Below are 25,701 nucleotides of genomic sequence, written 5' to 3'. Positions count from 1 at the left end.
TCCAAATTCACCATTCACCTCATAAATATTTCTTCAACCTTTCTGTTACCTCATCTTAAGCAAGCTTTATCAAAAAAAATAAAATAATAAAAAACGTTCTCTTCTCATCTCTTCCACACGTGTAGTTCTCATTACTGTATCATAATTCACAACTCTTTTTTCTATTTCAACAGACTGCTCTCAATTCGAACTTTCCCTCATACCTTGTCCAAAAAGTCCAACTGTAGCAACGTTTCTTCTCTCTATTCTTTTAATTTGCCTTTATTTCATTCCTCAAGAAATGTCTTGAATCGCATTTCTGAACTAATTTTATTTTTTTTGAAAACCCAGTTTGCAATGCATGTTCGCTTTCCATCAATCATCATTTTTTTCCAACTTCATTGCCAATTCAACCCTCTTACCCCACCCTCTCAAAGCAACCATCACACTCTTCCCCCTCCAAGCTTCCCTCTCACCTTTCTCAAAAACTCTCCCCACTCACCCTTCTCCCTCCAATCACCCACCTCACTTCCTCTTTTTTTAAAATTGCCCCCCCCTCACATCCACAAAGCTGCCTCCTTCCCCTGCCCTCTCACCTCCATCTCATCACTCCACCTCCCCAAATCCTCAACTGCCCTCTGCCCCCTCTCTTCTTACTCCCCACTGCACCTCAACCCAGCACCACAGAGCATTTTCTCCTCCTCACCCGCCCCTCCCCTCACTCTTCTGCAATCCCCCACATTCTTTCAACAACTCTCCTTACCTCTCCACCTCCTCCTTTGTCTTACCCTCACTCTCTCCTCCCCTGCCCCCAAATCCTCTTTCCCTCCCTCTTCATTAACCATGTGGACCTCAAATACCCGGGGCCTTCGTTCAAACCTGACAGATCATTCCAGACAGGTTGGCACTGACAAATCAGACATAATCTGCCTAATAGAAACTTTCTGCCCTCAAGACGTTTCTGACTCCCTCATATCTCTCCCTGGTTACTCCCTCCTCCAGAATGACAGACCTGAGCTTCGTCCTGGTGGAGGAGTTGCTTTTTTCATCAAACACTCTATTCCTCACTCTCCATGCACTGCCCTCACTCCCCCACACCCCCAGGAATACCTCTGGCAAAGGCTTCCCCTCCACTCCCACCTCATGTTTATATGTGTGCTGTACTGTCCATCAAACAGTGATGATTCCATTTACACCTCACTATCCGCAAACATGGACCAACTTCTATCCTCTCATCCAAACTCTCTCTTCCTCATATGTGGTGACTTCACATATGCCATTTGGCTAGGTGTGGGTACCTCTCTCACCTGTCATGGCACTTCAGCAAAAGCTTTCTGCGACTCATTGGGACTGACTCAATCAGTCAACTTCCCAACCCGGATCTCAACCAACGGTACTCCATCTCTTCTGGATCTGATTTTTGACAAATTTCCCAGAAAATATCTGCTGCTCTTCCTCCACTCCAATTGGTTCTTCTGACCACGTGCTTGTCAAAGTGGACATCTCTCTGGCTGTTATTAGAGAACCACCTCAGCACCGTTGAGTCTGGCATTTCACTCAAGCTGACTGGCAGGGTCTCCAAGCAGCCATCAAACTTCTAGACTGGTCTGCCATTGCAATGTTCTCCAACATCACCTTGTCCTGGGAATTCTTTCAAAAAAAAACTTGTTCTCCTTCATGCACAGATTTATCCCCTCTCGTCTTCAGTTGTCGTACACTTCCTTCCGCCCTTGGTTCACTGAAGCTTGTGGTGAGGCAGTTGTCCTGAAACAACTTGCCTTTGCCTCTTGGAAACCAAATCCAACTTAGGGTAATCTCAGTTCCTTCCATAAAGCTCAGAACAAGTGTGTATTTACCCTCAGGAGAGCCAGAAAACAACATCTTTCTAATCTCAAGTCTGAACTCTAAAATCTCTCTCCCTCCCCCAAATCCTGGTGGTGTCAAATCAAATCTGTTTCTGGTGTATGTTCCCCCTCCATCCCCTCCATTACCTCAAATGGCCGCACTGCTGACACCGCATGTGAAAAAGCTGAATGTCTAAACTCGGTGTTTGCATCTAAATATTGTGTCCGAAATCAGCAGGTTTCGCTTTCTGTACCCACCTTACCCAGTTGCACCCTTTTATTCTGACAAAGTGGAGAGCTTGCTGTCAAACCTCGACACAGATTCTGCAACGGGTCCAGACAGCATCAGCCCATGTGTCCTAAAAACCTGCTCTTCTGCTCTTGCTCACCCTCTCTCTGTTCTATTCACCCTCTCATTTGCTCAAGGTCAGCTGTCATCTGCTTGGAAATCAGCAAACATTACTACCCTGCATAAAAAAGGTGCAAAAACAGATCCTTGCAAATACAAACAAATCAGCCTTTTCCCAATCATCAGCAAGGTTATGGAATCCATAATCGCTTCAGACATTAAATCCTTCCTTTTCTCCAATGGCTTGATTTCCGATCATCAATTTGGTTTCAGACCAGGTCACTCTGCCCTGGATATGTTGCTTCTGCTCTCCCAACAATGGCTGGAGGTCCTCAATGCCGGACATGAAATCAGAGCCATATTCCTGGACATATCACGTGCTTTTGACACGGTCTGGCACCCTGCCCTGCTCACTAAACTCTCTTCCTATGGTATCCAAGGCCATCTCCACTCTTGGCTCGCAGACTTCCTCTCCTGTCGCAGTCAACATGTGGCTCTAAATGGAGTTCTTTCATCCCCTCTTCCTGTCCAGCTGGAGTTCCTCAAGGCAGTGTTCTGGACCCTGTTCTTTTTCTGGTTTTCATCAAAGATCTCTCTGACTCTCTGGAAAATCCTCTTTATCTCCTTGCTGATTAATCCACCCTCTGTCTTACCATCTGTCATCCCTCAGACTGGCAAGCAGTAGCTTCTTCGCTCTCTGCAGATTTGGGTAAAATCACAAACTGGTTGAAAACATGGAACATGTCTTTCAATCCTGAGAAATCTCATACTCTCATGATGTCTCTCCGAAAGGACCATTTGGAAGCCCACCCCCCCCCCATCCACCTTCTAAACAATCCTCTGGAAGAAGTCCTTTCATTCAAGCTTCTGGGTCTCACGATCTGCAATGATCTTTCCTGGGAAAGCCACATTTCCAACCTCGCCTCCAGAGCCAGTCGCCGACTGGGAATCCTCCATCGTGCAAAGTCCTTCCTCAGCCCACCTGAACTCCTGACCTCATACAAAGTTTGAATCCACCACCTGTTGGAGTACTGCTCTCCATTCTGGGCTGTTGCTCCTGCCTCTCACCTTTCTCGGCTTCACGCTGTGGAAACCAAAGCATTTAGGATGATTGGTATCTCCCACGGTGAGGCTGAGTCTTTGGGCTTCTCACTGTCTCACTGCAGGCAGGTCGGTGGTCTTTCTGTATTCTACCATCTCCTCTCCGGTCTCCCCCACCCCTGCTCTCTGTCTCCCCCCCCCCCTTATTTCCACAGGGCGCTCAAGGTCCGCCAACAACCCCCTTCTGGTAAAAAGTACCAAAATCACGAATCACTGCTCACCTTCGCTCTTTCATTCCTCTTTTTTTCCCGCCTTTGGAATAAACTCCCACACTCTCTTCAATCGCATTCTTCCCTCCAGACCTTGAAAACAGTTGTTCACCACCACCTCTAATCTTCCTCCAGCCAAAACCATGTTCTTTTCTACTCCTGTTAATCCACCCCAACCCCACCTCCTTCAAATTGCCTGCTTTCCTTCCTGAAAGTCCCTGTAGTATCCATTTTGTATACCCCGAGTCCCCCTCCCCATCCCTCTCCCTTCCACAGATCTCCTAATGTCTCCGTTCCCCACTGTTTTGTCCTTCCCACTCCCTCCCCTCTTGTCTCATGCCCCCTTTGTTGTGCATTGTGTGTTAGCTCTCATACGAGCCTCGACAATGTATACAAAAAAAACAAAACAAAAAAACTATGAAATCCTGCCTTATATCCTTATCCCTCTCCAGCCCTGTGCAAAATCCTAAATTATTTTTTATTATTTTGTATAAAGCCTGTGACTGCTGGTTGTACCATTGCTGTGAGCACGGCTGTGCTGCTGATGCAGTGTCCCTGTTCTCAGTAAACTGGTCCTCATTTTGCCAACCTCGGAAGGATGACAGGCTGAGTGAACCCACCTGGTGTTATTTAACAGCACTACAGGGGCTCAAACTCAAGACCCAAAGACCTTAAGGCAATCCCCTGAATCATTAAGTCAATACCAGATTTAAATCACAAATAAATATCTCCTAATAAATAATAAAAGTCATTGTAATTGTATTCAGATAGTATACATACTTGTTATTCATATAACTGTTATGTTCTTCAACCTATCTCAGGAATAAGAACACAATGAGTGTTTAAAGAAGGCAAGAGACATACGTGTCTATGTACAGATCGGATCGTTCACTGGTAGAATGATCATCTTGGTCCTGGGATTGATTCCAGGTGATATTCAATCTGACAAAAACTGCCATCTGGTACATTTTACCAACAAAGAGTGCTGTTTCATAGAACATGTAATCATTTTTTTTTTTTGGGGGGAGGGGGTGACACCAGCTGTCCGATTTACAATCATTCCAATATGTCATAAGTGAGTTCTCGAGTTTAATTTGTGAGAAATCTTTTTTACATAATCTGAACTCCATTTTGTCTCAGAAGAAAGAAAGCAGTCACTTTTGTCAGCCGTGACACTCGGACTCCTGTCACTGATCATTATAATGTAGAGCATTGTGTTAACATTGGTCACATTAACAAGACAAGACAAGAAGGGCACTCGGTAGAGCGCAGACCTCCACTATGCAATGCCTGATCCACGAGAACATATCTGGCCCCATACATTTTTGAAATATCATGCTATATATCGTTTTTGAGCCCTGTCTCTCAATGGTGAAGAATCACTTTTAAAATTCTAGTAGTCATATCCAGAGCCAGATTTTCACCAAAATCGAATCAATTTGTCATGGTCACACACCCAACCTGTCCACCAAGTTTCGTCCAAATCCATCCACAACTTTTTGAGATATCGTGCTATATATTAGTTTGCCCCAATCTCTCAAAGGTGAAGAATCACTTTAAAATATTCGAGTCGTCAGATCCGGATCCGGATCTTCACTAAAATCTAATCAGTTCGTCCTTGTCACACACCCAACCTGCCCACAAAATTTCATCTGGACCGTCCACAACTTTTTGAGATACCCTGCACATAGACAAACAGACAGACAGACAGACAGAAAGGGGTGAAAACAGAAACTCCTTCACCTTTGGTGGCGGAGGTAAAAAAGAGCTCTCGGAGATTGCAGACCCTCACCAGGACTTCTTTTGAGTGGTGTATTTTATAGGTTTTAGGGTAAATCCAATATGCCTGCCAAACCATGTGACCTATGATATCATGTGTGAACCTTTTGTTCCTCATGGACAGGCGGTCATACATGTAAAGTTTCACCTCGATCTGTTCAGCCACTTCAGAGAATAAAAATTTTGAAGGTTTTTTTTTTAAACAATATGGCTGCTGAATCACGTGACCGATGACGTCATGATTTTTTTTTTCTGTGGACAATTTTATCCCGAGATGACCAACAAAAATTTTCATACTGATCGGATCTGGCATTGTACATATGCAATTATGACGCCATAACGAGGGCACCTATGATGTCATAAAAATTACACTCATTCCCCATGAGGAGTACTTGCTACATGCCAAGTTTCAAGTTTTTCCTTGGTGCGGTTTTAGAGATACAGAGGTCCAAAGTTTTTCCGGTTTTCCAATATGGCTACCACACCACGTGACCTATGACGTCAAAAATTATCATTAAAACATTCCAGATGAGTCATCGCACCAATTATGAAAATTTTGTCTCAATCCAACAGGTGGTTGCAGAGAAAAACACGAAAGTTCTGACCGGACAAACAAACAAGTAGTCATAGACTGGTACTTACAAAATCGTCAACTTGACCTCTGACCTTGTCTAATAAAAGCTGTCTCTCGAGAAGGTAGCGACGCAAACCAGAAGTTTCTACGATGATTCTGTACCAAACCATCAAAAATCGTAACGTCGACCGAAGCAAAAATCTCCATTTCTCCATGCAATTATTTAATATTATTTAATCAAAGTCACAAAACCGTAATATTCGGCCATCCACCAACAATCTTTACATAATCCGACGGCTTAGCGAGTCAGGCATGCGACGAGAACCTTTATTGGGATAAAAAATGACTTTTAAACACCATCTTTATCAAAAACACCGTCGGCGCGCACACGGAAAACCTTTACGTGATCAACGACGCCTCTGCTCGAGCGCGCTGCACCACGTGACGAGCCGTGATGCTGTGAGTGAAATATTTTTATACAATCTTAAAACGTCTCCAAAACATCCGATTTTTACGAGAATTTCGACAACCGAGTTTTAAGCGTCCTTAGCGATCGCAAAAACCGAAGACAAAATTAAAATAGAAGTTAAAACGAACTCGTAACGTCAACCGAAGCAAAAAATACTCCATTTCTCCACATGAATTTACGGAATTATGTTTGACCTCACTGTGACCTTGACCTTTGACCGATTTTGACCAAAATCTAATCAGCGCGAGCCATCACCCTCCTGAATCACGTGGTGTAATTTGACATTGGTAGCTTCTTCCTTTCTCGAGTTATCGTGCCTACAAACAAACACACAAACACACACACAAACAGAGGACGGAAGTCATCAATATACTTACGAAATCTTGAGATTTCGTAAGTAACAAACAGACACAAATGCAATACTCTCTCCTCTGGCAAGGGAAACAAGGGATCCATCCAAGGCATCGTTTATTCCCAATGAGATCTGTTGGCTTAGAGCAGCTTCTACATTAATGTAACCGAAGGCATTTTCCTTATTATAAATCCTTTCTCTTGGTTTCTCGTAAATATTCACATGCTGATTAATTACAGAACTAAGAAGGTAAGGTCTGAGAATTTCATCGAATTGACCGTGAAATATTTTCTCTCCCTGAGATACTACATGAGCTTCGTAAGAAGGCAGTAAATAATATATGGAACAAGGGAAGGACGAGTGGTTCTTGAGAACCAGAAGAAGAGAACAAGTGTAAAGGGAAACGGATGGCATGGATTTGAAAATCAAACAAGCTGCAAGGTTTTGGAGAGAGCAGGTTGTCAGAGCCCGGAAACAACAGATGTTAAAGGGTGGGGAGAATGACAAGGGGCTTAAATGTAGAAATGGGAGAACTTTCTAAAGAGAGAGAGAGCGTGTGTAACCAAATATACACATATGTTTATTGTTTATGTATACATGTTTGTGTATGTATGTATGTATGTATGTATATATATATATATATATATATATATATGTATAAATATATATATATATATATATATATATATATATATATATATATATATATATATATATATATATATATATATATATATATATATATATATATATATATATAAAAAGATGCTTGGAACTGCAGAACTTTAATATAGACATAAACAGACATTTTGAAGGACATTATTGTAAAAAGAAAACCACAAAGCTTTTCGTTGTGCTCTCTTCAGGTGGAATTGGCAAAAAGTGAGTGAGTAATGAAGAAGTACAGTCTAATGGACACTGATAAACAAAGTCAATTCTGATTGGATTTGACTTTGTTCAGAATTTACTGTTGATAGGTGTCCATTAGATTGTACTTCTTCATGACTCACTCACTTTGTGCGAATTCCACCTGAAGAGAGTACAACGAAAAGCTTTGTGGTTTTCTTTTTACGATAATGTCCTTCAAAATATCTTTGTTTATGTCTTTATACATTATTACATTATATGTATATATATATATATATATATATATATATATATATATATATATATATATCCATCCATTAGGACCATACTCTGTGCAGAGCGTTGGTGCCGCCGAAGCAGTCTCCTTGGCTATTGGGAACAATCCTGGACGGGTTGCCACTCCGACACAGTATACCAGCATGCTAGCACTCATTTTGCCGACCTCAGAAGGATGACAGGCTGAGCGGGATTTGAACTCAGGACCCTAGGATCCAAGCCCACTACCCTAACCATTAAGCCAACACCAGGCATATATATATATATATATATATATATATATATATATATATATATATATATATATATATATATATATATATATATATATATATATATATATATATATATATATGTATGTATATATATATATATATATATATATATATATATATATATATATATATATATATATATATATATATATATATATATATATACACACAGTAGACGCCGCTTTATAAATCCACGGTTATAAAATCCAGCTGCTTATTGTGACCAAAATAAGTTGGAACAGAATTTTACATGGAGAAATCCGCCGGATAATAAATCCACCCACCGCTTAATTAATCCACCTGCTTGGCATGTGCGCGATCCTGTTGTTATGCTATGTTATGCTAAGTTGCTATGCTATGTTATGTTATGTCTTGTTGTTATGTTATGTTATGCTAATGTTATGGTAAGCTTGTTATGCTAAGTTGCCCCACTAGTGGGGCAACTTAGCTAAATATAGCATAACAATTGTGCATTTTGTGAGGAAAGCACCAAATTTGGCACACTCGTAGCCGATCATATTATGAACAGATTTGGATATTGGGCCATCTCAAATTTTTGAAGACAGTGGAAAATGGCTGCCACAGCCATCAGCAGCTGAATTTTAAATGGCCCAATATCCAAATCTGTTCATAATATGATAGGCTACTTGTGTGCCAAATTTGGTGCTTTCCTCACAAAATGCACAATTGTTATGCTAAGTTGCCCCACTACTTATGCTTGTTGACAATTGTTCGGCACACACTCAAGTCGATGGACTGAAGAGCATCACCGTCAAGTTCCTCCCGCCGAACACAACATCGGTGCTCCAACCATGCGACATGGGAATAATTAGGACGCTGAAGGCCTACTTTCGACACCAGCTTTGCCAGAACATCATTGATACTATCGATGATAGCCAGGAAGAACTTGTAGCCAACGAAGTCATCAAAAAGGTAACGCTGTTGGACACGATGAATATGCTCAATGTTGCGTGGGAAAAAAGTTACGGCAGAAACGATTCGGAACTGTTGGCGAAAGGGAGGATTTGTTGGAGAACCAGACCCAATGCCAGAAATGGCCAAAGAAAGACCTTTGCAAGACCAAAGAAAGCAAGGATGTCGAAGTCGAAGGTCAAGGTGATGCTCATCGCGTTTTTTGACATTAAGGGCATCGTCCACTTTGAGTTTCTACCACAGGGTCAAACAGTGAATCAATATGTATACAACGAGATCCTCCGGTGCCTCATGAGATCAGTCCGGGACAAGAGGAGGGATCTGTGGGAGAACAACGCCTGTGTGCTCCACCATGACAACGCCCCTGCTCACAGTGTCCTGAGCATCCGACAGTTTCTGGCGGAGAGGATCCTGCCAACTCTGGGGTGACCCCCATATTCACCAGACTAGGCCCCTTGTGATTTTTTCCTCTTCCCAAAGCTCAAGGGGGTGATCAAGGGGACCCGATTTCCTGATGTGGAGGCCATCAAAAGGGCCGTGATGACTGAGCTCCAGAGGATTCCAGAAGAAGCCTTCCAGGGGTGCATCGAAGCGTGGAAGAAGAGAAGATGGACAAGTGTGTGAGACTGGAGGGAAACTATTTTGAAGGGGACAAGCTGTGATTTCAATATATTTTTTGGAATAAAATTTCTGTGAAGTCAGTCCCGTTACTATATATATATATATATATATATATATATATATATATATATATATATATATATATATATATATATATATATATATATATATATATATATATATATATATATATATATATATATATATATATATATATATATATATATATAGTGGTATTGTTATGGATTTGGAAGCCTCTTGCACACAGACAGCCAGAGCCCCTGCAGTTCAGTTATTTCGATAAGTATGTGTTAATAGTTAGGGTCTCGTCCTTCTGTCTAATGGGTTAATTTCATGTGTGCGCTGCGGGTTTCTTTTATAGTCAGGTTTTTTTTACATCTTTAAATCTTCCTCCCCAACAAATCAATTCCCTTCACTTCTTCGCACCATCGACGCCATTGCCCACGTGCATTCGACCACGGACGTGAGCAGAGGTTTCCTCATCTCAGAGCTCCGACTCCGCTCAGGAAAGGAGGGGGCTCCCCCCTGTCCAATCACGGATGGCCAGCACATCACCCGACGAAACCCTGTCTAATCAGGGCAAAGATCACCTCAGGACTAACCCCACCCCAGCAAGATGGAATGTTCCCCCCTGACCAATCCAGCGGCAAGTTACCTCAGAGCTCCACCCGCGAGGGGGGGGATAAGAAGAGAGCGAGCGGTGAGGAAGCGTTGGTCTGGTCTTGTCGGTTTTTTTTGGGTGTGTGAGCCTTTTGGAGTTGGTCTGGAGTCGGTCTTTTCCGGGGTTCCTTGGTCTTGTTGGTGCTCGTGGTGGTTGATCGTCGTTCGAGGCTGGCCGGGCTGTTCGTGGATTCTGGCTGCACTCATTTGCATTCTGGATCATGGGTTCGAGTCCCCCCATTGTGGGTTGGAGTCGGTGTAATCGCACGAGGCAGACAGGTACCCGGCCAGACTCTGTCCTCCCAGCTGAACTATCCTCCTCGGCTGGAGGACCGAATAAAGACCCGGTGGGGTCCATTTTCTTTTGGTGTGTGTGTGTGTGTGTGTGTGTGTGTGTGTGTGTGTGTGTGTGTGTGTGTGTGTGTGTGTGTGTGTGTGTGTGTGTGTGTGTGTGTGTGTGTGTGTGTGTGTGTGTGGCACCAGTCTGTTAAGTCGAATTGTATAAGTCTTGATTGCTCATTGTACATTGCATTTTATCATTGTAAGGTGCGGGCTTGAGAAGTAGTAAGGCCGTTTGTGCCGAAAGTGTTCATTTGGACCGGCACGGCTCTGGTAACTCCTGCTCGGTTACCCCGGACCCGAGTTGGTACATGCGACTCGGTTTGGACAGAGCCGGCCGAGGGTGTGGCTTCCCGGGAGCTAGACGGCGTGAGTACTTAGGTAAATTGGAATGAGACAAGTGGACCCTACCTCACGCCGTCAAAATATTTGGGGACCATGGTCCTTTAAGTGACCCATCGACTCCGGAGTTATCCGGGGTGATGACCTTTCAATTCCAGTGTTCGGCAGGAGATGGCCCAACTGCTCCATCTGGCGGTCGTCCTCGCTACCGAACCTGGCACCACAACAGTATATGCCTGGTGTTGGCTTAATGGTTAGGGTGGTGGGCTTGAGATCCTCGTGATCCTGAGTTCAAGTCCCACTTGGCTGTTGAATAACAACCAGGTGTGGTTGACTCTGCCTGTCATCCTTCCGAGGTCGGCAAAATGAGTGCCAGCATGCTGGTATCCTGTGTTGGAGTGGCGACCCATCCCGGTTTGTGCCCAACAGCCAAGGAGACTGCTTCGGCAGCACCAACGCTCTCCACAGAGTGTGGTGGTCCCATTGGATGGATGGATATGTGTATGTATGTGTTTACAAGTCATGTGGATTTTCAGAAAATGGCACAAACACCAGTCATGGATAGCTTTCTGCCTTCACAGTTTCATCAGAAAGACAAAATGGTTAATCTGAAACCTGTGAACAGAAGCTGACTGTTTTTGGGGGTGTTTTTTTTTTTTTACCCGAGGGCAACAACGTAATTTTCAGCAAACAATAGCGAAAAGCAAAGCAATTACAAACCGGAAAAGGAAGTGTCAAGGAGGAAACACAGTAACCTGCAAGAAGGATGGGCAGAAAAGATCGTAGTTAAGGATGGGGAATGACATGAGATATATACCACTAACTTGAAGCCTTTAATGGAGGAGTGGGATCGATCAGCTACAGGAAGGCAGTTCCACAAGGGAGAAAAATTAAAAAGAGTGGAAGTGAGTTGTAAACTTGGATTTTGGGAGTTCAACCAGGTGAAGGTTACTGGAAGAACATGTGCACCTGGAAGAGCTGGGATGGGTCACAGGGCTGAGAGAGCTGAGGAAGCCAGACCAGAGGAAAAGCAGTAAAATATAACACAGGCCACTGAACTGTCTGAGAAGTGAGAGAAACAGGCCTTTCTGTCTCATTGCAGTAGATTGCAATAATCCATCCATCCCTTGGGGCCATACTCTGTGCAGAGCATTGGTGCTGCCTGAGCAGTTTCCTTGGCTATTGGGCACAAACCTGGATGGGTCACCACTCCGACACAGTATACCAGCAAGCTTGCACTCATTTTGCCAACCTCGGAAGGATGACAGACAGAGTCAACCCCACCTGGTATTATCGTGGGGCCGAGTTTTGGTGGCGAGCACGACCGCTAGATGGAGCAGTAGAGTGGGCTCCACCGAACACCTGGCATTTATAGGTCGTCACCCCGGATAACTCTGGAGCCGACGGGTCCCTTATCGGACCAAAGATCGCCAATAGGTTGACCGCGTGGGATAGGGTCGATTGCCAATTTCAATTTACCTAAATACCCACGTCGTCCAAACTACTGGGGAAATTAACCCTCGTCCGACTCTGTCCGATCTGAGTCGCGGTTACGGCTCGGATCTGGCGTAACCGAGTGGAGTTACCAGAGCCGCTGGACCAAATGCACAATTTGCTGCTTTCCAATTTCCCAACATGCACCCTGCTAAACCAATAAAAGAAACACAGAAATGAGCTGAAAAATTTAACAGGGGATTTATTTATAATGGGGGGGGGAGGGAACACACAAAGAGCAGAGTTATCCAACTAAAAGAAATGCAGTCAATGTACAAGCAAAAGCACTGATACAGTTGCTACTTAAAGACGGGCACACACACACACACACACACACACACACACACACACACACACACACACACACACACACACACACAAATGGACCCCAATGGTCTTTATTGAAGTCTTCCAGCTCAAAGAAAGGGAGCTGGAGACCAGAGCCTGCGCTTGGACCTGTCCACCTCGTGTGGCCCTTGACGATCCGGCTCGACAGGACTCGAACCTGCAACACGACGCCGCTCCAAGCACCGGGCACCGCACTCTCCAACCGGCCACGCACCAATCGACCATGGTTAAGGAGAAGATTAGAGGCGACGATGATCCAGCTCGGCGGGACTTGAACCCGCAACACGATGATGATGACCAAGACGACAACCAGGTGGCAACCAAGATGACCAACCAAACGCTCCCAGCCTGGCGTTCCTTTATATTTCCTTCTTGTCCGGGGTGAGAAAATCACCCTCTGAGGCGGCCTCCACCCTCATTGGCCGCCGTGTCGTGGGAAAGTCGAACTCTGTGGCAATCTCAACTCTCATTGGCCGGCGTGTCGTGAGAAAGCTGCCCTCTGTGGCCTGATTGGACAAGGGGCACGCCCCTGCCTTCCTGGGTGGAGTCTCAGTCTGAGGCGATTGAAATCTCCGCCCACGTACGTGGTCGAACGCACGTAGGCAATGGCGGTGTGAGGAAGCGAGGTGAAGGAGATTTGTTGTAAACGAATTTCCACAGCGCACACATGTAATTCCCGTTAGACACAGGTAGGGGGCCCTAACTATAAACACACACTTACCGATATAACTGATCTATGGGGACTCTGAATGTTGAGCGCAGTAAGCTTCCAGATTCGTAACAGTATTACTTCAGCAGCCAAGGCGGATTTGAACTCAGGATCTAGGATCCCCAGCCCACCACCATAACCATAAAGCCAACACCAGGCTTATTGTAATAATGTTGAGGGCTTTAGTTCTTGAGACACCAGCCAGTTGGGAGAGTCGTACTCCATTGAACTACAGATACAGGTCTTATCGGCTCTGAGTCATTCTGATTTTCAAGGAATTATGGAGGATGCCCAATCTGTGACTGGTTGTCAGCCCACAAGAGACCATGGCTGATGGTTTTACCAATAATCCAAGAGTCGGAACCTTTTGGCAATAGATAGGTGGGTTCGTTTGACAATCCTTTTGGAGTGACAGGGTGAGATTTGCAAAGGTTCAAAGATTTATGTTAAATTGAAAGGCCACCATGGATGCAAGGATCATAAAAAAAAAAACTCTTATTGGCAAAGATACAAAGCTCCCGATAAAATGGAAATATAAAGAAGTTTAAAGAAACAAGTCAAGACAGGAATTTACAATTAAAAAAAACAGGAGGAAAAAAAACCCATAGGTTTTGCTTATGATATGCAAAGGGAGCACGTGACAATACACATGTTTTTCATCTTCTGCATATCATGAGCAAAATGGTTGAATTAACTACTCATAAGGAAGGATGAATTCAAATGCAAGAGAACCACAACCACAATGAAGAGTGGGAGTGATCTTCGTGGAGCATTGCCGTGGACTACCACCAAAATGGGGCAGTGTGCAACGGTCGCATGGAACCATCAGCGAATACAAGGGAACTGAGAATAGAGGAGCTGATGTGGGTATAATGAGATATTTAGCGGGAGAGCTGTCGATCAGATCAACAGCCGAGCTTAGGGGAAGCTCAGTGAGCAGTAATCTTGGATTTTGGGAATGTAACCTGGAGTGGCTGGGGAGGGATGGAGGATTGAAAGAGCCAAGAGAGCAAGACCTGATAGGCGGTAGAAAGCAGAGAGGTCACCAACTGGTGTAATGACATCCCTCACCAGTGGTTTCATTAACTACATGTGAAAATTGGTTTGCTCAAAAATGTATCATATAAGGTTGACCTCCAAGTCAGCATTTAACGGAAACGAGTACAGGTCGACAAGAAACACTCATGAGGGTTCAGACTGTGTTGCGTTCAACTAATTAATTGCCCTGTTGCACCACTTCATTAGTTCTGGTTTCTTTGAATGGGCTAAACATGACCAGCTACATATACTTGTAATTACACCAAAAGCACTAATTGTAATTATGCTTTTCTTCACTGCCTTTTACCGTTGTTCATTACTTACATTACTTTCTCAATTACCGAATGTTCTTCGTATGATTATTTTATGCGATTTATTTTTCATCTTAGTTGGTAATTACAAGGTTGGTTTTTTTTTTGTGACAGGTAAATGATGATGGTGTTCTTTTCGTTGCAGGTTTGTTAGCAGTGATTGTTGGAATGTTACATCACTTGCTACATCAAGAGAGTGCTGTGTAATAGTGTTCATTGCATTTCTGGACCTGATGCAGCAGTTCTATTCATCAAATGAACAGTTAATTTGGCCTGTTATCTTGCCATGGTTCAAAACGACCCCGTTGAGTGTTTGTGGAATTAGGGCTTAGACTTAGAATAATAATAATAATAATAATAATGATGATAATAATAATAATAATATGAATTCCCTTATAAGGAACTTCGATGCAGGAGGAGGCCAGTTGGCCCATCAAAGCCTTCACTGTTATTACCAACCTATGGTTGTTTGTCTGTGCTCTGTCCTTTTAAAATGCTGAACGTTAAGCAAGGAAGCAACACGCACCATTTAAAAACGTCTTTGGTGCAACTCGGCCAGGGTTCAAATCTCTGACCTCCCAGACTCGGAGCAGACGCTCTTACCATTACATTACCGAGTCTAATGACAAAGAGAGAGCTGTCCTTGACGTTCTCCATAAAGCTTTTGAAGATCACGCCATTTCTCTCAAGGTTTCAGACAGACACCAATGTAAAATGACAGGGCCTACTCTCAGCTGTCTCGAATATCCATTTTCTATGGGCACATTTCAAGAGTCAATCTTTACACAAAAACCATAAATCCTCACGGAGTTGAGGGTAAAAGTTGTGGAAACGTGCAACTTGATCGATGAGGAATTGTGTCGAAAAGCAGGGAATAATTTGATCTGTCTGTTCAAGGCTAAATGTCCTTCAGGCCAAATAAATTTCCAAAGGGTATTGTTCATATTTGTTGGCTGCATTCTTACTTTAAATCACAATTTCACGTGTATTGTAACGTGAGCCACCCTTTACCATCACCTGAACCCCCCTTTACCATCACCTGAACCCCCCTTTATCATCACCTGAGCCACCCTTTACCATCATGTGAGCCATTCTTTTCTGTCATGCAAGTCACCCTTTGCCGTCCTATGAGCCACCCTTTACCATCACCTGAAACACCCTTTACCATCACCTGAGCCACCCATTACCATCACCTGAGCCACCCTTTACCATCATGTGAGCCATTCTTTACCATCACCTGAGTCACCCTTTACCGTCATGTGAGCCATTCTTTTCTGTCATGCGAGTCACCCTTTACCATCACCTGAGCCACCCTTTACCATCACCTGAGTCACCGTTTACCATCACCTGAAACACCCTTTACCATCACCTGAGCCACCCATTACCATCACCTGAGCCACCCTTTACCATCATGTGAGCCATTCTTTTCTGTCATGCGAGTCACCCTTTACCGTCCTATGAGCCACCCTTTACCATCACCTGAAACACCCTTTACCATCACCTGAGCCACCCTTTACCATCACCTGAAACACCCTTTACCATCACCTGAGCCACCCATTACCATCACCTGAGCCACCCTTTACCGTCATGTGAGCCATTCTTTTCTGTCATGCGAGTCACCCTTTACCGTCCTATGAGCCACCCTTTACCATCACGTGAGTCACCGTTTACCATCACCTGAGCCACCCTTTACCATCACATGAGTGCCCCATTACCACCACCTGAGCCACCCTTTACCGTCATGTGAGCCATTCTTTTCTGTCATGCGAGTCACCCTTTACCGTCCTATGAGCCACCCTTTACCATCATGTGAGCCACCCTTTACCATCACCTGAGCCACCCTATACCGTCATGTGAGCCATTCCTTTCTGTCATGTGAGCCACCCTTTACCATTATATGAGTCACTCTATACCGTCATGTGAGCCACCCTATACCATCATGTGAGCCACTCTATACCGTCATGTGAGCCATTCCTTTCTGTCATGTGAGCCACCCTTTACCATTATATGAGTCACTCTATACCGTCATGTGGGCCATTCTTTTCTGTCATGTGAGCCACCCTTTACCATCATATGAGCCACCCTATACCATCACCTGAAACATCCTTTACCATCATGTGAGCCACCGATTACCATCACCTGAGCCACCCTTTAACGTCATATGAGCCACCCTTTACCATCACCTGAAACACCCTTTACCATCATGTGAGCCACCCTATACCATCATGTGAGCCACCCTTTACCATCACCTGAGCCACCCTATACCGTCATGTGAGCCACCCTTTACCATCACCTGAGCCACCCTATACCGTCATGTGAGCCACCCTTTACCATCATATGAGCCATCCTTTTGCCATAATGTGCACCACCCTTTACACTCTTGAATATCACGTGAGCAACCCTTTACACTCTTTACCAATCATGTGAGCCACCCTTTACCATCTCTTTTCTTTTCTATTCTGTTGATCTCTTTTCTTCACTCATCTCTTCCACATCTCACTGACCCTTTCCCATAGTCTCAACGGCTGTCACAACAGATTGGCAGGAAAGCTTAATGGTACCTTACCGCTGGGATTGTTCTTTTTTCAATCACAGGTTTAATTCCTCAAGAGATCAAATCCAATTATAAATTACCCTCCTGGTGCTGCAGAGACAGACAGTCCCAGCTTGCAGAGCATATTGTGATTTAAAGTGGATTAGAATCCAGCTGTCTTATTTGTATTTGCACTCGTCCACACAAAATATCTGATGAGATCGTGCTCATCCGTTTGGTTTTTATTTGTTTTGTTTGTATACAGTGTTGATCTGACCAAGGATCTGAGACGGAGACTTAATTCCTTTGGTACCAGGTCTCTTCGGAGAATCCTTGGCTATCGCTGGTCGGATTTTGTGTCCAACGAGCGGTTGCTGAGAGAGACTCGGATGAGATTTGTTACCTGCATAGTCCGTGAGCGTCAGTTGCGGCTGTATGGACATGTGGCTCGTTTTCCTGACTCTGATCCTGCTCACCAGATTCTCTCAGCGAGGGAGTCCCATGAGTGGAGGAGGCCAGTGGGCCGACCACGTGCCTTGTGGTTGCAGCAGGTTGACCATCATCTCAAGGAGATGGGGATGGGCCTGGCATCTGCCTGGGGGATGGCCAGACGGAGGCCTCTGGAGTACCGGCGGAAAGTGGACGCAGCGACGCGCTGTTCTGGCACATGCTCCCATACCTGACCTGACCTGACAGTGTTGAGGCTCATGGAGGAGCTGGAACATATAATGGATCAGGATGTAACAGAACAAAAGGAAGAGGAGACAGAAATGGGGAAACACACAAGTGGCAGGGATGAGACTTCTTATTCTGTCTGCAGCACAAGGCTGCGGGGTAGCGTCAATGGCTGAGGGCACAGCTGTGCCACTGATAGGTTAGGGCATGAATTTGTAAATTGTTCGGGGTGCCGGTGATAGCTCGCTTCCTCTTCATGAAGGAAAGACTGGAGACTGAAAGATTGGGGGGGGGGGTGTAAAAACGATCACGGTTTTGGATTTGGGTTCAAACCAGATTTGAACTTTTTTTTTCATACTGTTCCTATTGTTATCATCTGTATCGCTAGTCAAACTTGAAACTACAGTAATAAACTGATAAATAACTCTTCAACACCTCCTCACCCTTTCTTTACTTTTTCACTGATCCCTCCTCATTTCATCTTTGTTCATCTCCATAGCCATTCTTCCCATCCTCCTATTTTCTTCTCCTTCAAGAACTTCTCAGGAATTCTCATGAGATTGGGATAAAATCTGATGTCAAATCACAGGAGGCGTTTGTGAAGGTTGTAATCCTTCAACATCCATGTCCTTCACTTTTCCTTTCACATCATCAGGAGAACCTACTTGTGACTCTGGAGCCTGGAGTTTTCACCGGCTTGTTCAACCTCACAACCCTATTTCTATACACCAACCGTCTGGTCTCCCTTCAACCCAATGCTTTTGCTGGACTGCCTCGCCTCGACTGTCTTCTCCTCCATGGCAATCGACTTGTGCAGATTTACCAATCAGCGTTCAGGGGTGAGAGACATTCACAGCCATGAAGGCAATAAAATATTCGTGTTTAGCGTACAATGTTGAGCCAAACATTTTTCATAATATTGACCCCCAAAGATTTTGTGGCCATTTGCAAAAAAAAAAAAAAAAAATGCTTCAGTCTATCCTTCTGCAGTTCCATGGTGTTTCATTTTTGGTAGAGCATCGTAGGTCTGGTCATTTAGATGATGACGAAACTGGCACAGATGTAGCCCAGAGCAGGTTAAATTAGGAATGTCTCGAAGGGGTTCATTTTAGTCTGTTCTCCTTCACAGTGAAATAATATGAAACTAGAACGGGCACTCAGTAGAGCGCATACCTTCGCCAACGCTACATTTTGCCCCACCCACCCCCCAGAAACCGTTGATTGTGAGGGTATTTAATCCCAGACCACATCTGCCATCTCATTTGTGTTATGATGGCTTAAAAACATTAAATTTCCTGCTGTTTGACACTGATTCACGTCCATTGTACAATTTCTGTATGAACTCCCTGACCTTTTTGGGTGTCGGTGTCAAGTCAATCTGATGACAACTGGTCACATTATAAGAAATAAGTTCAGTGACACCCCCCACCCCCCCCAATGCTTTAAACTCACCAATAAAGTCACTGTCAAATATTACACATCACAGGATAGGGAATTGAATTCTAAACATTTTGAATCTACTTACATGCAAATTGTATAAGAATTGACCGTGTTATGATAATAAAGGTCGTTGACCCCCCCTGACCTTTGACCCAAACCGCTAACAAAGGTAATGACGTCATTGTGTCATATCGTATATCACAAGATTGGGCATTGAATTCACAACATTTTGGCATTGGTTGCATGCAAATTGGATAAAAATCGACCGCACTATGGCAAAATGACGATTTTGACTTTTTCATGACCTCAACCTTGACCTTTGTACTCTTAATTTTGTAATTGGTATTAGAGTGTGGGGAACAGAACAGTCAACATTTTGGTGTTGGTTTCATGCAAATCGGATAAGAATTGACCGTGTTATGACTAAAACCGCACATTTTGCAATGTCGTGACCCCCCCCCTGACCTTTGACTCCCAACCGCAAATAAGGGTTATTACGTCATTGTGTCATGTCACATATCACAAGATGGGGCATTGAATTCTGAACATTTTGGCATTAGTTGCACGCAAATTGGATACAAATTGACCGTGCTATGGTAAAAAGACGATTTTGACCTTTTCATGACCTTGACCTTGACCTTTGACCCGATCGCTCCTAAAATCTAATCAAATGGTCCTCGGATAATAACCAATCATCCCACAAAATTTTCTGTGATTCAGTTCAATACTTTTGGAGTTATGCGAATAACAAAAAAAAACAAACAAACAAACACATAGTCACAAATAAATAAATAAATACACAGCGATCAAAACATAACCTTCGCAACAAAGTTTGCGAAGGTAACAAGTAATGAAACCCAACCATAAATTAGGTTGCTATGCTAATGTCTGTTAGTCAGAGTGCAATGGGCTATCCGATGGGCTTTGAATGAAGCACGTGTCGAGGATGTTAAAACTCCAATGCGTGATCTCGTTTTGTAAGGAAAGATGAGGTTGTATTCAGGTGAGGTGTCAAAGTGTTTGCTTGACCCTCTGTTTCTGTTGTTATTACGAACTCACAGCCAAGTTTCAGGCTCTGCGATGGATAATTTGTCCATGGTAGGTGATGGGGTGGCAGAGCTCCAACTCAGAGGTTGGACTTTGTAGAGCTAATTATGGCAGGAATTTGGAACTTGGCCAGGGTGCCGGCAATAATTCCCTTACTTTTTTGTCGAAAGACACTGCGGGGTATTTAATGTCCACTGGAAACATTCTGGTGGATGGGTCCCCAGCACTGACTGCACTGACTGCCAACAAAGTTTCCATTCGGGTCAAGAATCAAACTCAGAATTAATAGCTCATAGGGACATGCACTACCTCTGCACCACCCTGTCGGGTGACTAACTGTTTTTGTATTGTTTCTGTAGGTCTGACTTCCCTTTCAACCCTCTACCTGTTTAACAACTCCTTGAGCCACCTTGATGCTGTAACATTGCAGAACCTCACATCCCTGCGCTATCTTCGTCTCAATGGCAATCCATGGGCATGCGGCTGTTCAGCTGCTTCTTTGTGGGACTTCCTCAATTCTTTCCACGGCTCTTCCTCTGAGGCAATCTGTTCTTCACCCACCTCTCTTGTTGGGCAGGACCTTAAATCCCTGTCCACCATGCCACCTTGTGAACAAGGCCCGATACGAAGGGAGTTTGCACAAAGCCTTGGTGCAACAAGACCTGAAATATTTTCATCTGCACCTTCAACCTCCAAATCCGTGCTGAGCCGCCCACCACCTGATCCACCCGATGATGATAACCAACCAAATCCAAGTGCTAAACCAAGTAGCAGGAGATGCCGCAAACGGTCAAAGTCAAGGTGCCAGACAAAAGCTGTGATTAACTCTGGAGCAGGCAGCATCAGGCCTACAGCATGGTCTAGTTTAGAAATGTTGATTCCCATTGTTTTCTGGACTTCTTCGTGCTGACCACCAGTTTAAAGATGTTTGACATTATGGTGTGCCGTGCATAGCTCAAAAACAAGATGGAGGATTGTTAGAAGCTGGCGGAAAGAGTATATTTCAGAGATGTGTTTAAGATCTGCTTCATAAATGATTTGTGTGGAGGAAATGACAATGTAGTGGTGTCAGGAAGAGCAGCGAATGGTGCATAGTTGGAGGGAAGAAGTTGAGAACATGGACTCCTTTGTAAAGTCACGAGGGCATCCTGATGACCATAACAAAAACAGATCGTTCTTTTTGACTGTTGTGGACAGTTTCATTCTATAGTTAACTACGGGGAGGATTTGAACATCAAACCATCGATTATATATAGATATCTTAAACATCACCCAACACACAAGACAGAGGATGTGAAAGACCAGCTTCCTGCTTTTAAACCGATTGCCAGTGGAATGGTTAGAGGTTACTGAAGTAGTACTTGCTCGATACTAAATCAATTGCTTGCCATCAGCAGGTGCTGTTGAACTGTCAGTAAAAAAGGTAGTCGTAAACACAAATGTGACAACATTTTCTCGCAATATATGACAGCACGGTGGCCATTGTTTGCACTTGTTGGGAGATTGTACAAAAGTACATTTTGAAGTAAGAGAGCAAACATGCTTGGCTGTACAAGAACTATTTGGAATACCAATTGTGTGAGATGGTCTCTTGTTAAATCCTGATTGTTAATTTTAAAATGGGAATGGCAGCCATCTCCGTTACGAGTCCACCCGCTTCTTTTTTGAAATGCACTCCACTTGGGAGACCCAATGAAAGTCGACTGTCGATTATATATCACTCTGGAGGGTTGTGGCTCGACAAATCGGCTGGAGAAACAGAGCCTGGAGACTTTGCCGGAGTTTGAAATCGAAATGATATCTGAGCTGAAGGTTGATGTTACAGGATGCATGAGGTTTAGAGATTTCAGATAAAAATGGCATATCAGATGCATCCCGGTATACGTCTGCTTTACTGGGGCCAATACGCCTCTCACACACATAACAAATCGTGATAGTACTGCAGCATAGCAAACCAATTGTTCGACTTTTCATAAAAGCACTAAAATTGGTACATATGTTGACTAATGTATTCTGAACAATTCTGGATATGGAGCCACTCGAGATTTTGCCTTGGTCAGCTTTGGCGGCCGCCATTCTACTTTAACAACATGGGATATCTCTCATTGTTATTCTCTTTGTAGGTTTCTCAGAGGTGATAAATACTCCATGTGATGTGCATTTACAAACGGAAACAAGGCAATGTCATTTATGTTGATTTATTATATTTCCAACCATTGTATTGGGAAAAAATGGTCATTTTTGGTCAAATGGTCAAAAAAACACACACCACAGCCATACCAGGAAACTGGCAGAGTTTCCTACATGTCGACGCAAACAAGGTGGAGCTCTTCACCTTCCTGTCCGATGTGCTGGTGCAGTCCTTCCATGATGAGGCAAAGGAGCTGGTAGTCACTGATGGTGAAGCAGTCATCTGCCTTCCAAGGCAGAAAGATGAAAGCTCTCTGGCTCCAGGCGGTCAAGAAGAGGCGGACACTCGCATCATGCTACATGTGGCCCATGCTGCAGAACATGACCACAGTCGGATTCAAGTTCGAACCGTAGACACCGACGTCGTCGTCTTGGCAGTGATGGTAGCCCAGGCACTACCATGCGTGGATGAACTCTGGATTGCCTTTGTGATGGGCAAGAACTACCGCTACATCCCTGCCCATGAAATAGCTGCCTCGCTCGGTCCACAGAAGGCACGTGCCCTCCCTGTCTTCCACGCCATGACCGGATGGTTTTTTTTTTACCAAAAATACTGGCTCATAATTTTTGAATACGCCTTTTCATGGTCAATTTACTGAATTTTACACTTTCCTTATATCTACCACCAATACAATAAGAAAATAAGAGCATATAGCCAATTTCGCTAAAGTAGAATGGCGGCCATTTTGGAAAATGGTCGCCGAAGCTGACCAAGGCACAATCTCGGGTGGCTCCATATCTAGAATTGTTCAGAATACATTATTCTACATGTGTACCAATTTTAGTGCTTTTATGCAAATTTGAACAATTGATCTGAAATATCAGACTGTGCTGCAGGACTATGAGTGACACTTTACCTTTTATATCCTCTTCATCATTGCCAAGTGTTGCAGATGCATTGCCAAGTACAATGTTGGACTGCTCTTGCCTACTGAACATTGTCACTTCAACATAGTGATGGTGTCGGATGTAGGAAATGTTCCCAGAGAGTTCACAATTCACCAATCAAAAAGATTATTTCTGATAGTGGAGCAGAAGATATTCAAACAGATGCATTTTTGATTAATCACCTGTCATTAATTATCAGAAGTACCAATGGCAAGTATTAAGCCACAAGTAGTGCAAGGTGTGGCAAGATGGGGTGCCAGGATGGCCAGAGGTGTACGCACTTACTTTTGAGGTATCTAGTTTGGGTTCAAATGTTGGCCCAGCTTTTAACCGTCACCTTGGTGTTTCGTCGGGCAGGATGGATGATCGTCCTCGCACCGTCAGTTGTGTAAGGCTCGAGGCAATTTCATTGGCCCGGGGCACAACCATGGACAGGTCGACACTGACGCATTATTCTTGAATGGCTCACTTCCAGCAAGCTGGTACTAATTTTTCCAACCTCGGAAGGATGACAGGCTGAGTCAACCCACTTAAGATTATTTTTGTACTATCAGGGCTTGAACTCAGGACCTTAAGATCCTAAACCAACCAACTACCTGAACTGTATAGCTACCACCAACAGGGTGAGGCATCAATGTGTGCTGTCCCTCTGATGGACATTGAACTGGGTGTCCCATCTGCTGGCATTATTGGTGAAAGTTAAAGATCCCACAATCTTTCACAAAGTGTAGGCGAGTTATTGTAAACCGTGAGCAAATTACAATTTCCTGCACCTCAGTCGAGTGGCGATCGATCGTGACTCTCAAACTTTGTAAAGAGTTCTGCTTAGGCAGAGCTGACATTCGGGAAAGAACTGTGTGTGTGTGTGTGTGTGTGTGTGTGTGTGTGTGTGTGTGTGTGTGTGTGTGTGTGTGTGTGTGTGTGTGTGTGTGTGTGTGTGTCAGTCATTGGTTGGTATCTCCATACAATATGAAAGTTTCAGGAGATGGAACGGAGTCCTCCCAGGTCTTGAAATATCCAGCTCTTTCTCAGTTAAGGGATCATGATTCATGGACCAACTTGTGAAGTTTTCTTGTTTTCCAAATTTTGTTCTGAGGGCTCTTTTCAGGATGGTCACTGAGCCCCAGACAGCTTTCAACTGCAGTACATTTGTAGCAATATTCCCGGGGATGGTTTTTAATATCTCCATGAGGTTCTTCTTTATCATTCCCGTTGCTCCAATTATCACTGGAACAAATTCAGCGATCTTCAGCTTCCAATATCTTTTCACTTCTTTTTGGAATCTTGGTATTTGGTCATCTTCTTGATTTCTGTGTTGTTTAGGTCAAAACCATTGGGTACAAACACCATAATTAGCACTGCCTTATTTTATTTTTTGTGCCGAACTACTATATCCGACCGCAGTGCTTTGTGTTCTGTGTTCACACTCAAGGGGATGGGATGATTGAGCCATTTGAGTATCCTGCGTCGGAGTGGCGACCCGTCCAGGATTGTTCCCAATAGCCCAGGAGACTGCTTCAGCAGCACCAACGCTCTGTACAGAGTATGGTCCCAATGGATAGATGGACAGATCATCAAGTCATACATGAGTGCAACTTCCTTGTTTTCAGCGATTCTTTTGGTTCATGTTTCCATGAGTTTTCTGAAACTGGGATATTGAAATTTTTGCAGATGTGCCAGTGGGTTATACTCTATATACCTTGTTGTGCTTTTGTGTGTTCAGCTGTTCTGACGTGACTTTTTTACATTCCAAGAGGAGGTGACATGCTTTCTGTTTCGAACTTGCAGAACATACACCTGTCTTATTGGCTCAGTCCTGCCATTTTCTTAAAGCCATTGTTATGGTGTCCTTGGTCTTGGCCATTTATAATGATTTGTTCTCTGTCCCAGTTCAGCTGACCTCTTCTTAGTCATTCCAATGAGCCTTGTTTGTCTCTGCCCAATTACATTAAGATATCTTCCTTCTCTTTCCCATTTTCTAGTTGTCGGTGTATGTTCTTCTTTCGGCTGCTCCCGTTAGGGGTCGCCACAGCGGATC

General features: G+C 44.0%; 1 protein-coding gene across 3 annotated transcripts in view; it reads left to right on the top strand.

Moving 5' to 3' along the window:
• LOC147025734 (reticulon-4 receptor-like 2) overlaps window positions 1-22,825 on the top strand; it is a 127,046-nt gene extending 104,221 nt beyond the window's left edge. Inside the window, exons 5-6 of one of the 3 annotated variants that reach the window (XM_085880435.1) lie at window positions 18,754-18,937; window positions 20,945-22,825. In XM_085880435.1, coding sequence (XP_085736561.1) covers window positions 18,754-18,937; window positions 20,945-21,495 — 735 coding nt within the window. In that variant the 3' untranslated portion in view covers window positions 21,496-22,825. The remainder of the gene's footprint in view (window positions 1-18,753; window positions 18,938-20,944) is intronic. The other 2 variants (XM_085880437.1, XM_085880436.1) reach the window with 2 other exon arrangements.
• The last annotated feature ends 2,876 nt before the right edge of the window (window positions 22,826-25,701 follow it).

The sequence above is a fragment of the Eptatretus burgeri genome, chromosome 5 (assembly GCF_056783735.1).
Source record: "Eptatretus burgeri isolate ZD-2024b chromosome 5, Ebu_testis_v1, whole genome shotgun sequence".
Taxonomy (NCBI): domain Eukaryota; kingdom Metazoa; phylum Chordata; class Myxini; order Myxiniformes; family Myxinidae; genus Eptatretus; species Eptatretus burgeri.
The sequence above is the reverse complement of the archived record's forward strand: the minus strand, read 5'-3'. Positions and strand labels throughout refer to the sequence as shown.